General features: G+C 40.5%; 1 protein-coding gene across 1 annotated transcript in view; it reads left to right on the plus strand.

The window, feature by feature from the left end:
- LOC133610049 (actin-related protein 2-B) overlaps window positions 1-14,457 on the plus strand; it is a 32,831-nt gene extending 18,374 nt beyond the window's left edge. Inside the window, exons 7-9 of the mRNA XM_061966113.2 lie at window positions 6,730-6,875; window positions 6,967-7,099; window positions 13,238-14,457. Coding sequence (XP_061822097.1) covers window positions 6,730-6,875; window positions 6,967-7,099; window positions 13,238-13,408 — 450 coding nt within the window. The 3' untranslated portion in view covers window positions 13,409-14,457. The remainder of the gene's footprint in view (window positions 1-6,729; window positions 6,876-6,966; window positions 7,100-13,237) is intronic.
- The last annotated feature ends 2,332 nt before the right edge of the window (window positions 14,458-16,789 follow it).

A 16,789-nucleotide genomic window follows, 5' to 3' on the forward strand; every position in this document is an offset into this window, starting at 1 on the left:
TGGCTTCACCTAAGGAAGGCACACCTGACATACACAAAGCCTAACCAGGCAGATTTGAATTGTTGTTTTGGGCAGTAGACGGGATCTTTGATCCAAGACACAACTTACATTTAACTAAAATGTTCTTTTCTTTGTGCTCGACAAAAGAAAAGACGTGAGAATATCTCATACTTGCCAACTTTCCCGAATTTCAGTGCCTCTCCTCGGGACAACCATTCTCCCGAATTTCTCTCGATTTCCAGCCAGACTTAAGGCACGCCCCCTCCAGGTCCGTGCGGACCTGAGTGAGGACAGCCTGTCGTCACGTCCGCTTGGCCAACCAAAAAGTAACCACAGAACACTAGTGTTCTGTGGTTACTTTTTGGTTGGCCAACGGTTTACGTTGTATAGCGCACCCCCCTCCCCTCCCTTCCCCTCCCCACACCCAGACACACACACAGAGCGCGCCTCCGCTTGTGACACAAGAGATTCAGAAGGACGACACTGGACACCGCAGATCTTCTGTTACTAGCCGATACTACATAAAAAATAACGTAAAATAACGCAGTAACGCATCATGTAGTAACGGTAACTGAGTTACTGAATATAAAAAATAACGCGTTAGATTAATAGTTACCGCCGAAACTAACGGCGTTACTTTGTAACGCGTTAGTCCCAACACTGGTCGCACTAGAGTATAAGTCTCATTTTTGGGGGGAAATTTATTTGATAAAACCCAACACCAAGAATAGACATTTGAAAGGCAATTTAAAATAAATAAAGAATAGTGAACAACAGGCTGAATAAGTGTACGTTATATGAGGCATAAATAACCAACTGAGAACGTGCCTGGTATGTTAACGTAACATATTATGGTAAGAGTCATTCAAATAACTATAACATATAGAACATGCAATACGTTTACCAAACAATCTGTCACTCCTAATCGCTAAATCCCATGAAATCTTCTTCCTCTGTGTCACTTCTAAACAACTCTGCCAACTCCAAAGGTAGACAATGCGCCGCTTCCTCTTCTATCGGTATAATTTCACACACAAGCCGCTCAAGAGTATAAATCGCAACCCGGCCAAACTATGAAAAAAACTGCGACTTATACGGTATTGTATGAATGGATATACTGTATGTAGCCTATTATTTTGGTACTATTGACCATAATTAGTTTTAAAAGCTTCTCCGATATTATAAAAATGTTCCTCTGTGCTTTATTTTGAAAAACGTGCATGTAAATTGCCTGTCAGCATAAGTGCTACAGCTGATCTCTGCAAAAGTAAGAAGAGAAAGGTATTTATGTTAATTAATTGCATTTTTTTTCAAGCCCATGAAAACTACCCTATTTTTGACATTACTACCGACAATGTCTAAATCCATGCCGTGTGCGTCTTTGAACCTTTTGTGTGGGAGAACGCCCCTGCGTGTGGGGGTTTATTCCGGGTACTCCAGCTTCCTCTCACATTTCAAAAATAGGCATGTTAGTTTCATTGGAGACTATAAATTGTCCATAGATATGATTGTGAATGTGAATGATTGTTTGTCTATGTGTGTCCTGCGATTGGCCTTCATCCTGAAAAAATGTATTCCTTTTTTCAGAAGACTATTTACACATTTGGCAAACTAAACTCTGACATTCAGGGAGGGCAGAATAAAGTGCAGCCTTTTACATTTTAGCAGCAACAATTGAAATAGAGCAAAACAATATAAGAAAAACATGTGTAAATACTAATAACACAGGTTTGGTTTTAAATATATGTAAAACATTTGTTTAGCCTTTTAAAGAAAATAAATGCATCATTGCAAATTCAATTTATCTTCATAAATATGACATATTGACCACGCCCCCACCGCTTTTCCGAACTATAGAGTGCAGCGGTATATAAGCCGCACCAGATACATTTTAGGAGGAAACTATTTTTTCCCATATTAGCCGCGGATATACACATTGCGAAATGAGTTATTTACACAAAGATTCTGTAGATGTTTATTTAAAACCTTAATTGCTTCCAAATGCTGTCTGTAACACGGCAGTAAAACAGCTGAGCAAACAAAACAGAAGTCATCGTCCTGTAACTGCGAGCTGTGCAGTAATTATGAGAAGAAGAATTATGAGAATTACTTTCAAACTTATTGAAAATAAGTTATTCTTCATCTCAGTATGTTAATAATGACTGAATTAATTAATTACATATTACAAAACTGTTGTATATACTAATTCACTGATGTCATTCTTTTATAAAAAGGTCAGTAAATGGTTTTATATATTTGTAAACGCTCTGAAGTGAGAAAGGAGTAGGATTAAATAAGCTTTGCTTCTTCCTACTCCTTTTTGGACATGATGTAAAGTGAATGATATGAAATTGTGTGATGTATTATGCTGTAAGTGTGTTCATGTTCGAAATAAACTAAAGAAAGTTAGCTCGCTAAACAGTAATTCCACGATGACGTTTTAGTGAATATACTGGGGAATTTGCGAAACCGAAACGATACAAAACAAATTGAACGGCACTTCTACTTCTGGTTAAAAGTCAGTTTCAAAAGACGGCGCCATAGCACACACAATAACACACCATATCAATGTGTTAGCTTCTTTTTTTAAATTTTTTTTAACTACCGGTATTTTTATTTTGGTCGTCAGCAAAGAAAACTCCTTTAACTAGCCGCACTGTTCTGTAAGCTGCAGGGTTCAAAGCGTAGGAAAAAAGTAGCTGCTATATATTTGCAATCTGGGGGAAAGCACATTAGAAACGCAAGCTTAAAACTCGACAGCAAAGCTACCAACCAGAATGATTGCTTCTGTTAATAAACAGCACCGTTACTAAAGTGTTTAAGCCTGTTTTAACGTGCTGCCTGTTGTTTACACAAGCAGCATATTTGTAGCCTGCCGGAGGTTTTGGGTGTTTACCCTTTGATGAAAAATGGCCGCCTGTCTTCGCTATTTCTGCCCAAAAGCACCAACGCCGCGTAAAGACGACATGGGCTCTCTTTCAGGAGACTTAATTAATAGTGCTGCTTGACGTTCAAACATCTGGCTTAGGGGGGGGCCGGTCTTGCTTTTCTTTCCGAGTACCCCACCTCCCCCACGTGCGACGGGAACCACAGAATCCAAACGCAGCTCCCGCAGTCTGCGTGGCTTGCACGCCTTGGCGAGCTGCTGTTGTGTCTCTGAGCTCACTGTGACCGTGTGTGTGTGTTTGGGTTCGCGGCGACGAGCTCGCGTAAGCGGCGGCGCGAAACAAGGAGGGCAATGTGAGCGCGGCCTGGGACCGAGCGCGTGACATCATTTCCTGCGCAGCCACTTTGCGGCCGTAACCGGGCTCCACTTCCTCCCGGGCGCTTACGTCTGAATGAAGCCTTTTTACACTCGGACACACACATGCTATCTGTCCTTTAACCGAACAAAATACCTCCTTCCATCCTTTATCACAGTGTCTTTCAACCTTTTTTGAGCCAAGGCACATTTTTTTCATTAAAAAAATACGGAGACACACCACCAGCAGAAAAGGTCAAAAAATGAAACTCCACCAGGTTGTCGTGCCTTATTTTGTGTGTAGTGCTTTAGTTCCTGTCTTGCGCTGTTAATTTGGTGACCACTTCCTGTTTTGTTGGTGTTCTCCTGTAGCAGCTTCACGCCTTCCTTTGAGCGCTATTGCCCGCACCTGCTTTGTTTTCGCAATCAAGACTATTAAAGTTGTGCGTACGCTATCCTTCTTTGTGGGGACATTGTTGATTGTCATGTCATGTACGGATGTGCTTTGTGGACGCCGTCTTTGCTCCACACGCTGTAAGTTTTTGCTGTCGTCCAGCATTCTGTTTTTGTGTACTTTGTAGCCAGTTCAGTTTTACTTTAACAGTAGAAAAGAAAGTCAAACACAATACAAATAGACGGAGTGGAAATTGAAAGAGTAAATGAAACCAAATTTGTAGGTATAATGATTGATGATAAATTGAACTGTAAATCTCATGTAAAAAATATACAACATAAAGCATACTTGCCAACCCTCCTGGATTTTCCGGGAGACTCCCGAAATTCAGCGCCTCTCCCGAAAACCTCCCGGGACAAATTTTCTCCCGAAAATCTCCTGGAATTCAGGCGGAGCTGGAGGCCACGCCCCCTCCAGGTTTATTGTTAGGCAGTTTCATTAACGTCCTCCCAGCACGGCAACAACACACAACAACAGCAGTCACGTTTTCGTCTACCGTAAAGCAGTTTGTCTGCCGTAAACAGCAATGTTGTGACACTCTTAAACAGGACAATACTGCCATCTACTGTACATGCATATGTGACATTACATCTAGGGCTTTTAGAGAGTGCAGTGCACAACTGCGCACACAACAAGGAGACGAAGCAGAATGCATCATCAGAGAGGGTGTTCAGCATGGTTAGAAAAATAGTGACAGAGAATAGAACAAGGATGGACAATTCAACCCTTAACTCAACAATGAGTAGATGAGTGTTATGTGTGTGTATATGTGTAAATAAATGAACACTGAAATTCAAGTATTTCTTATGTATGTATGTATGTATGTGTGTGTGTGTGTATATATATATAATGTATGAAATACTTGACTTGGGGAATTCTAGCTGTAAATATACTCCTCCCCTCTTAACCACGCCCCCTTCCCCACCCCCGACCACGCCCCCAGCCACCCCCACCTCCCGAAATCGGAGGTCTCAAGGTTGGCAAGTATGACATAAAGTAGCGAGAACCACATCAATAATGAATAAAGCAAAACATGTTCTAGACCAGTGGTTCTCAACCTTTTTTCAGTGATGTACCCCCTGTGAACATTTTTTTAATTCAAGTACCCCCTAATCAGAGCAAAGCATTTTTGGTTGGAAAAAAGAGATAAAGAAGTAAAATACAGCACTATGTCATCAGTTTCTGATTTATTACATTGTATAACAGTGCAAAATATTGCTCATTTGTAGTGGTCTTTCTTGAACTATTGGGAAAAAAGATATACAAATAACTAAAAATGTGTTGAAAAATAAACAAGTGATTCAATTATAAATAAAGATTTCTACACATAGAAGTAATCATCAACTTAAAGTGCCCTCTTTGGGGATTGTAATAGAGATCCATCTGGATTCATGAACTGAATTCTAAACATTTCTTTACAAAAAAGGAAATCTTTAACATCAATATTTATGGAACATGTCCACAAAAAAATCTAGCTGTCAACACTGAATATTGCATTTCTTTTCAGTTCTTTTTGACAGACATTTTAGTGAGGGTCAAACCATCATGGCATGGGGGAAACTCTGGGTTTATGGTAATGAATGGAATAGCCTACTTGATTTGATGTTCAGTTTATGAACTTACATTCATATTTTGTTGAAGTATTATTCAATAAATATATTTATAAAGCATTTTTGAATTGTTGCTATTTTTAGAATATTTAAAAAAAATCTCACGTACCCCTTGGCATACCTTCAAGTACCCCCATTTGAGAACCACTGTTCTAGACCAAAAATCACGTCATATTCTCTACTGCTCGCTGGTGTTACCATATCTGAGTTACTGTGTAGAAATATGGGGAAATAACTACTAAAGTGCACTTCATTCACTAACGGTGTTACAAAAAAGATCAGTTAGAATAATACATAATGTTGGATATAGAGAACATACAAATCCTTTATTTATTCAATCAAAAATACTGAAATTCCATGACATAGTGAATTTGCAAACAGCTAAAATTATACACATAGCAAACTATAACCTGCTACCCAAGAATATACAACAATTCTTCTCAAAAAAAGAGGAGAAATATAATCTTAGAGAAAAATGTAATTTAAAACATTTGTATGCACGTACAACACTTAAGACCTTCAGTATATCAGTATGTGGAATTAAATGATGGAATGGATTAAACAAAGCAATCAAACAATGTACTAATATGATCCAATTCAAGAAACTCTTCAAACTTAAAATGTTTACAAAGTACAAAGAACAAGAACCATGACAAACATTCTCAATTTATTTCATCCATCCATTCATTCATTAATTCTCAAAATAAACTTACTTATCTCATCATGACTTACTTCACCAATTATTATTATTAAATTATTATTATTTATTTATTTTTATTGTGATTACTTATGGAGTATATTGTGAATAAATTGTGGACAGGAAGTGAACAAAAAGTTTTAGCAACTGTTATGTAAAAGAAAAGGGGTAGGATTAAATAAGCTCTGCTTCTTCCTACTCCTTTTCGAACATGTTGAAAAGAGAAACTGGAAATTGTGATGTATCATGTTGTATGCTTGCATGTTCGAAATAAACTCAAACTTTTGTTTTGCATAGCCATCCCTATGCTTCAGTGCCTTTTCCTAGCGGGACTTGCCTTTTGTTGATTTTTGGTTTAAGTGTTACATACCTTTTTACCTGCACACTGTCTCCCGCTGTGCTCTGCATATTGGGATCACGACAAACCATCCTCGACACGTTCCGACTTCTACAAAGCAATGAACTGCCTTCTGCCACCTACTGATATGGAGTATTACATGGTTACCCTGCCAAGCTCTACACAGCACAGGCACTAGACAACGGCACATTATTATAATTATTGATTTGCAAAAAATATTTTTTGGACCAATTAGGTGAAGTTGCATAATTTCCCACGGCACACCAGACAATATCTCAGTGGTTGAAAATCACTGCTTTATCATACGTGCTCAAAACCTGACCGCTTTTTCCCCTTCCTTTTCATCTCCAACCTCCCACGCGTCTCCAGCTGCCAGATGGCCGTGTGATCAAGGTGGGCGGAGAGCGCTTTGAGGCCCCGGAGGCTCTGTTCCAGCCCCACCTCATCAACGTGGAGGGCGTCGGCGTGGCCGAGCTGCTCTTCAACACCATCCAGGCGGCCGACATCGACACCAGGTGAGCGCCACGCCGTCTGGACCCCCCGACGGTTCAGACCGCAAAATAAAAAGCGGCAGCAGTACTTATTGGTACCCACTCTTTTCACCAGGCCTGAGTTCTACAAACACATTGTGCTCTCGGGAGGATCCACCATGTATCCGGGTCTGCCCTCGCGACTGGAGAGGGAGCTCAAGCAGCTGTACCTGGAGCGTGTGCTGAAGGGAGACGTGGACAAGCTCTCGGTGAGAAACAAGATTTGTGCTTATCAACACAACCTAGTCCTGCGCAAAAGTGTCTCCAAACACTTTTTCATCAGCAAATTGGTCACTTTCACCCTTTTTATTGCCCTCATTAAACCACCTTGGTCAGAAAGACAAACAATCATTGCATGCAATTCAAACTAGTGCAGTGCAACTTATTGCCACCAGGTGGTGCCAATGGTTCACACCGTCGTTGAGTTCCCATATAATGACACATTAAAGGGTTTAAGGGGAGATAAGAACATTTTGTTCAGTTGTCAGAAAGTTGGGGGTAGGTGATACTGCGCATTTTGCTATCAAACCCATGCCAAGTAAATACATGGCCAGTAATGCTGATACTGATGCTTTTTAAAATGTTCCAAGGTCATATGATATGATTTTGTGCGTAAAATATGTTGATCATGACTATAACCAGTATAAAACACAGAAAAGATGCATGAACTAGGAATGCACAATAATTTTTTTTTCAAGGTAGGGATGGGTGGCATTAACATTTGACCCGATACGTACAAGGGTTGTGAGTCTTGTACCTACTCAGTAGCCTAGTAGTTAAGAGTGTGCGTCCTGAGATCGGTAGGTTGCGAGTTCAAACCAAAGACTATAAAAATGGGACCCATTGTCTCCCTGCTTGGCACTCAGCATCAAGGGTTGGAATTGGGGGTTAAATCACCAAAAATCATTCCCGGGCGTGGCCACCGCTGCTACTCACTGCTCCCCTCGCCTCACAGGGGGTGATCAAGGGTGATGGGTCAAATGCAGATAATCATTTCCCCACACCTAGTGTGTGTGTGACAATCATTGGTACTTTAACTTTAACTTTGTAGGTGTGCATACAATTAAGAAGTGCTAAAATAAAATAAAAACTAACAAAATTAATAACAATAATAATGGATGTTTTTTTAAAAACTGTCAATAAAACTGCAGTACAAATAAATACAGTTTCACCATTTTAGTCATAATTTTTGCGTTTAAACTTCTCTATTTCTCTATTCTCCAGTTTGAGATTGTCATTACTGCCACAAGTGGTGGAAAAGTGTATTACAACTGAGTACCCTCCCTGACCACAGCTGAGAAACGGGTATTTTCGTGGCCCAACATGGTGAAGAAACACTCCTCTAAACCACAGAGAGCACCGCACATGTAACCTCGCATCGTTGAAGACTTTTATTTGATCAGCTATCAGAACTATTTCCTAACTGTGACGTGTAACGTCACAGTACCTAACGCGTATCGCTCAGCCATAAGTTTGTGGGAATAAACTTAACCTCTTAAGGTGCTTTTTTATTTCTCTTTGCTATTTGGGCTTATTGGACCCTAATTAGAATAAAAACTAAAAATCATCTTTTGATATGATGTACTTTAGTCCATAAGTACACAAACGTGTACTTCATGTGTAGTCACATGCTAATATTTATTTTTACACTTTTTTTTCCAAATTCCATTGTATTGTACTCTTCTGACACCACCAGATGGCAGTATAAGTGTCCATATGTCGGCATAAGACCCCAATTCAGTAGTGTACACAATTTTGGAAATAAGAGCTAAAAGGTGCTGTCCACGCATGTGGCCACTAAGGCCTTTAGAGGCAAACTGACAAACATCGCTTCCATCAAGCGAGTATTGACGTTTCATTTAGGACTCAACCTCATTATGCATTTAGAGCTCAAATTATGTCCCTCTAAAATTGGACATTACCTCCTTTGTTTGGATTGTGAAAATCTTTAACCTTCACAGAAAGTAAAGTAATATAAAATAATCTGTTCCACTGTCAAACTGTCACCAAAATGCTTTTATTACCTGTTAAGTGACATTTGAACATTTCTAACAAATGTCAAAGGAAGTTAACAGCAAAACTATCTTGACTGTGCTGGCAAGTGCTAACATGCATCACAACGCTTCTTTTTTTTCTAAAGGCTGATCCCTTTGTAACAAGTGGTACAAAAAAGCCAAAGAAAAATGACATTGCACAATAGTTTCTTTGCTGTTCAAAGAGTCTCCTATATGGTGACTTCACGGGCGATGGACTTTAGACTCGCTGATGTTCAAGGAATATTACAAATGGCGGCAAGGCGTGACGCTCCCATGCTTGCATTCACTTGGATTCAAACATCTCCCAGGAGGACGCTTTCTTCTTCTTCTTTTCTTTTTTTTTTACTCCCCTTTTAGTCCATTTGATGTTGCACATGTTAGTCGTGCACTTGGACATCCCATAGTCAGTCTGCACGCTCCTGTATCAAACCATGAATGAACTTCCACACTTTTTTTTCCTCATCTTATTTGCCTCCATAAGAAAGTACACATCTAACGTATTATCATGACACATGACAAGAGCATTTAGTGACTAGTGCTTTTAATTAGCATAAACATGCTTAATGAGAGGACCATTATGGCAAAAATAATAATCACAAATTATTTTTTATATTAAAATCGCGATTAATAACAGGATTATTCGTTAATTTGAAAACATGAGTATTTACTTCACATCAAATATTCCTCTTTGAATTTTCTTTGGGGGATGAGTATCGCATATATCGTGTTTTTGCCATAAAACATGATTTTCTTTGACAAAAAGATCATAAAACCTTCAACATTTTTATTTTTTTTACTTTGTATCGACAGACCTGAAATTGATAGAGAATTAAGCATTGAGTTAAAAAATATATATACCGTATTTTTCGGAGTATAAGTCGCACCTGCCGAAAATGCATAATAAAGAAGGAAAAAAACATATAAGTCGCACTGGAGCCCGGCCAAACTATGAAAAAAACTGCGACTTATAGTCCGAAAAATACGGTAGATATTTTTGTTGTTAATCATAGTACTGGCAGCCAATGTTATTAAAAAGTGCGTGTGTGTGTACACACACACACATATATATATATATATATATATATATATATATACCGTATTTTCCGCACCATAAGGCGCCCTGGGTTATAAGCCGCGCCTTCAATGAACGGCATATTTCAAAACTTTGTCCACCTATAAGCCGCCCCGTGTTGTAAGCCGCATCTAACTGCGCTAAAGTAATGTCAAAAAAACAGTCAGATAGGTCAGTCAAACTTTAATAATATATTAAAAACCAGCGTTCTAACAACTCTGTTCACTCCCAAAATGTACGCAAATGTGCAATCACAAACATAGTAAAATTCAAAATAGTGCAGAGCAATAATGTTAATGTCACAACACACAAAATAAACATAACGCTCACTTTCTGAAGTTATTCTTCATTCATAAATCCCTCGAATTCTTCTCCTTCGGTGTCCGAATTGAAAAGTTGGGCGAATGTGGGATCCAAAATGGCCGGCTCCGTCTCGTCGAAGTAATCGGAGTCAGTGTCGCTGTTGTCCAGCAGTTCTGTGAATCCTGCCTTCCGGAAAGCTCGGACCACAGTTGTGACCGAAATATCTGCCCAGGCATTTACGATCCACTGGCAGATGTTGGCGTATGTCGTCCGGCGCTGTCTCCCTGTCTTAGTGAAGGTGTGTTCGCCTTCTGTCATCCACTGTTCCCACGCAGTTAGCAGTCTAGCTTCGAATGCCCTGTTTACACCAATATCTAGCGGCTGGAGGTCTTTTGTCAATCCACCCGGAATGACGGCGAGTATTGAATTAAGCGCGTAAGCGTGTCTCTTAATGTGATGTTATGAGCTAGCAAATATAACAACTACACTACCCAGCATGCAACGCTAGTGACGAGCATGCGCGGTAGCCCTGAGAAGCGTTGTTGTATGCTGGCAGTTAGAATGTGGTTATGAGCACGCTGTGAGTAAACGTTGAGAACTCAGTTAACACGCCTCGTCTGCATTATTTATAATTAGACAGACAACACACTTAATAGGAGCCATTTTGGGGTCTTTACATAAACACACAAATGGAAATGAAACGTCACATATCCCAGCATGCACCGCGCGCTTCTTCTCCTCCTACGGGGAAAAAAGATGGCGGTTGTTTACCGTAGTTGCGAGACCGAAACTTTATGAATATTAATATTAACCCATATATAAGGCGCACCGGATTATAAGGCGCACTGTCAGCTTTTGAGAAAATTTGTGGTTTTTAGGTGCGCCTTATAGTGCGGAAAATACGGTATATATATATATATCCAGGTTTTTGCACTTCTGTTCCGATACTGGCCTATTCGAGCATGTATTAAAGTTTAAAGTTATTTAGCCTACTTAGTTGTCAGAATCATGTTGAAAAGGGTTTTAGTACTCTTGCTAACAACTAGCCAGCTGAATTAGGGGAGTTTGAATAATACACAATGGTTGGTAACAAGAAACGGACCTGTTTATTCAAGGATAAACACAAAATAGAAAAAATTATACATGACAAACAGAAATGGCATCATTGAAACTAGGGCTGGGCGATACGGCCTTTTTTTAATATTGCGATATTTTAAGGCCATATTGCGATACACGATATATCTCTCAATATTTTGCCTTAGCCTTGAATGAACACTTGATGCATATAATCACAGCAGTATGATGATTCTATGTGTTTACATTAAAACATTGTTCTTCATACTGCATTAATATATGCTACTTTTAAACTTTCATGCAGAGAAGGAAATCACAACTAAAAAAAATCACTATATTTTTCATACGGTGTTGATCTGGAAATGTTTGCCTCGGCATTTTGATGATGTGGGCGTGTGGCACCGAACGGAGATAAGCGTCTCGACAGACGTTACAATATTTGAACAATGATGACGAAAACTGTTTTCTCTGTCGTGTCCGTGTGTCAAAAATTGTTATGCACTTATTTTTTTATTTGATTTTGTGCGTGGCATAGATTTGCCGTGCGCAGAGGACGCTTGAGCAGTGCGCAATTGCACAGGCGCGCACCTTAGAGGGAGCGTTGCTCGCACGGCTGTGCTAGTATCACAGCTAACGTTAGCCATGCTGTTACCTCTCTGCTGGGAAAGGGCGTATACGTATGTGACGTATGACGTGACAGTATTTGACGTGTGTAAGAAGGTGCGCTTGCGGTCTGTGGGAAGGAGACACAGGAAAGAGTGAGAAGAGCCTGTCGTGTAATGCCAGCAGCTAAAAGCAACTGCGTGAGAATCCACAGACCTGTGGATGTGTTGAAGGTGTGCTGGAAAATGCGGAACGGAAATTAGGGAGCAGCAGAAAAGTGGAATGTATTATTTAAATCGGTGTGTTGGAAAACACGGACCGGAGTTTTTTTTATTAAACTAGATCTGGATCTGCATTTTCCCATGCCTTGCCAATACGCATTTTTTGGCAAATATCGGCATCCGATCCAAATATCGGATCGGGACATCCCTAATAAATAAATATATATATATATATATATATATATATATATATATATATATATACACACACACAACTTTAACACTGTTACAAATATGCACCACACTGTGAACCCACACCAAACAAGAATGACAAACACATTTCGGGAGAACATCCGCACCGTAACGCAACATAAACACAACAGAACAAATACCCAGAACCCCTTGCAGCACTAACTCTTCCGGGACGCTACAATATACGCCCCCCCAACTCAACCCCGCCCACCTCAACCTCCTCATGCTCTCTCAGGGAGAGCATGTCCCAAATTCCAAGCTGCTGTTTTGAGGCATGTTAAAAAAAAAATAATGCACTTTGTGACTTCAATAATAAATATGGCAGTGCCATGTTGGCATTTTTTTTTCCCATAACTTGAGTTGATTTATTTTGGAAAACCTTGTTACATTGTTTAATGCATCACAACAAAATTAGGCATAATAATGTGTTAATTCCACGACTGTATATATCGGTATCGGTTGATATCGGAATCGGTAATTAAGAGTTGGACAATATCGGGTATCGGCAAAAAAGCCATTATCGGACATCTCTAGTTAGAACATCATGAAAAAGTTATTTTAGCTTAAAAGGGGACCTAAGCAGTGTATGTGTTGCAACGGAAGCTAAATAAAAGGTCTGATACTGATGTCCACTGTGGTATCATGTGCAAACTTTTGCATGTTTTCCCTGCGTCTATCTCGGTGTTGTTCGCAGAGCAGGGCGTGGAGGAACAATTCTGGCGAGCGTCTCGAGATGTGAACTTCCTGTGTCCCCCCCCTACCCCCATCCTTTTGTGTCTCTCGTAGAAATTCAAGATCCGCATCGAGGATCCTCCCCGGCGAAAGCACATGGTGTTCCTGGGCGGGGCCGTGCTGGCCGACATCATGAAGGACAAGGACAACTTCTGGCTGACCCGGGAGGAGTACCAGGAGAAGGGCGTCCGCGTGCTGCAAAAACTCGGCGTCACCGTCAGATAAAGCGCCCGACACACACACACACACACACACACACATTACATGATCGCACAGCGCAACACACACATTTCCCGCCCCCCTCCCCATAAGAGAATATATCTATTTATCCTTCTTCTCTTCGGGCTCGTGATGCTCCTCAAACATCAGAGGACGCCAAGCCGCCACCTTTTGATCTCTCCTCCTTCCTCCTCTCCCCCTCCAGCCCTGACAAACACTTCCATCTTTGCACAGCCGGAGTTCTTAAGAAACGACGAATCAGCGTAAAAACCGGGGACGGGGCCGCAAAGTGTAGAAGCCCCTCGCACCTGTACGCGCCTTCGAGATCACAATCAGGGTCCGCCTCCAAACGCCACGAGCTTTCAAGCATCTGTCAGCGACAACTAATCACTTTTTTTTATTATTATTTTTTTTCCCCACAGACGTGTTTTTTTTTTTTTTATAAGCCGCTTTTTCTTTTCCGGGAGAGGGATTCCATTTTTGTTTTTTTGCATTTCTTTTTCATTGCTGTGCACTACTACCATTGCAAATGGAGTGTATCGTGGTAACAGAAGTTCCTCCGTGTTTTTATGAAGACTTAATTCCTTGAAGGGGCGATATATAAAAAAAAAAAATGAAGTAGAAGAAAATGACGCCCCGCCCGAAGCTTGATATGGGTATGTGTGATGGTACTTTCCGGTGTGGGGGTGTTTGTCCCGCCTCATGACGTCTTGTATATTTCCTCCTAATGCGGCCAGTCACAGAAGGGCAGTTTGATTGGGAAAAACGGCGGGCACCCAAACTTGAGAGATTGAAGTTGTCCCCCAGCAGGCCGACGCGATGAATACTGGAGGCACTTCCATTTCTTTTCCTTTTTCATTTTGGAGTAAATGTGTATATTTTTCTTTTTTTTCCTCTTTCCGTGGACGTCTCATCCAGTGCCAAGTGCAGTTCCTTGTCAGCTGGAGCTCATCTTTTATGTCCCGCTCTCTTTTTTTGTCACTGTTTTTATTTTGTTGTTCATAGCATAACTGCCTAACGCTGATTTAAATAAAGAAAAGTGATTTATAAGGACACTTGGGTCGGCGCTTTTGTCGGGACTTTTACTTGGCGATTTCTCACACTGCTGTGGGATGGCCGCGTCAAAACGATTTTTGCTAAACTGCGTTTTAAATTGTGGTTTTAAAACGGTCAATATACAAACCCCGTTTCCATATGAGTTGGGAAATTGTGTTAGATGTAAATATAAACGAAATACAATGATTTGCAAATCCCTTTCAACCCATATTCAATTGAATGCACTACAAAGACAACATATTTGATGTTCAAACTCATAAACTTTATTTTTTTTTTGCAAATAATTAACTTAGGATTTCATGGCTGCAACTCGTGCCAAAGTAGTTGGGAAAGGGCATGTTCACCACTGTGTTACATGGCCTTTCCTTTTAACAACACTCAGTAAATGTTTGGGAACTGAGGAGACACTTTTTTTAAGCTTCTCAGGTGGAATTATTTCCCATTCTTGCTTGATGTACAGCTTAAGTTGTTCAACAGTCCGGGGGTCTCCGTTGTGGTATTTTAGGCTTCATAATGCGCCACACATTTTCAATGGGAGACAGGTCTGGACTACAGGCAGGCCAGTCTAGTACCCGCACTCTTTTACTATGAAGCCACGTTGATGTAACACGTGGCTTGGCATTGTCTTGCTGAAATAAGCAGGGGCGTCCATGGTAACGTTGCTTGGATGGCAACATATGTTGCTCCAAAACCTGTATGTACCTTTCAGCATTAATGGCGCCTTCACAGATGTGTAAGTTACCCATGTCTTGGGCACTAATACACCCCCATACCATCACAGATGCTGGCTTTTACACTTTGCGCCTATAACAATCCGGGTGGTTCTTTTCCTCTTTGGTCCGGAGGACACGACGTCCACAGTTTCCAAAAACAATTTGAAATGTGGACTCGTCAGACCACAGAACACTTTTCCACTTTATATCAGTCCATCTTAGATGAGCTCAGGCCCAGCGAAGCCGACGGCGTTTCTGGGTGTTGTTGACAAACGGTTTTCGCCTTGCATAGGAGAGTTTTAACTTGCACCTACAGATGTAGCGACCAACTGTAGTTACTGACAGTGGGTTTCTGAAGTGTTCCTTAGCCCATGTGGTGATATTCTTTACACACTGATGTCGCTTGTTGATGCAGTACAGCCTGAGGGATCGAAGGTCACGGGCTTAGCTGCTTACGTGCAGTGATTTCTCCAGATTCTCTGAACCTTTTGATGATATTACAGACCGTAGATGGTGAAATCCCTAATTTCCTTGCAATAGCTGGTTGAGAAAGGTTTTTCTTAAACTGTTCAACAATTTGCTCATGCATTTATTGACAAAGTGGTGACCCTCGCCCCATCCTTGTTTGTGAATGACTGAGCATTTCATGGAATCTACTTTTATACCCAATCATGGCACCCACCTGTTCCCAATTTGCCTGTCCACCTGTGGGATGTTCCAAATAAGTGTTTGATGAGCATTCCTCAACTTTATCAGTATTTATTGCCACCTTTCCCAACGTCTTTGTCACGTGTTGCTGGCATCAAATTCTAAAGTTAATGATTATTTGCAAAAAAAAAAAAAAAAAGTTTATCAGTTTGAACATCAAATATGTTGTCTTTGTAGCATATTCAACTGAATATGGGTTGAAAATGATTTGCAAATCATTGTATTCCGTTTATATTTACATCTAACACAATTTCCCAACTCATATGGAAACGGAGTTTGTACCTGGCGGGATGTGGAAGGATCACACACAGGTACAACAACCTGGCATCCTTCACTCATGCTGGTCACAGCGCTGTGGGATGGCAGTGCACATAGTTTTAATTTTCAGCCATTTGTTGAACATCATTTCAGGCAAATTTTCTTTCGAAATTGGGATTTTAAAACAGTCCATACACTTGGTGGAATGTGGAAGCATTTTACACAGCTGCATCACTCACTATTGCTGGTCACACACTGCTGTGGCATAGCACCGACGACGATATTTGTTAAACAACTTTCAAACCACATTTCCCAGAATATGGAAGACTCTTAAATAGCTGCAACAACCTGGCATTTCAATTTATAAGAATCGCAATTCAGCAGTGAATCGATTTTTTTGTGCACCCCTACTTGTCACACACTGCTGTGGGATGCCAGTCCACTCCTCAACTAGGAGCTATGTTTTTGTGTCTATTTTCTTAAAATTATGTATTGATATAGAACCAAATGTAAAATAATTGCAATTGAGCAGTGAATCGATTTTCTTGCGCACAACTATTAGTCACACAATGCTGTGGGATGCCGGTTTACTCCTCAACCAAGAGCTTTTTTTAATGGATTTTTCAAAATTATGAATTAATTTAAAATCAAA

This window comes from Nerophis lumbriciformis, linkage group LG02, assembly GCF_033978685.3.
Source record: "Nerophis lumbriciformis linkage group LG02, RoL_Nlum_v2.1, whole genome shotgun sequence".
Taxonomy (NCBI): Eukaryota; Metazoa; Chordata; class Actinopteri; order Syngnathiformes; family Syngnathidae; genus Nerophis; species Nerophis lumbriciformis.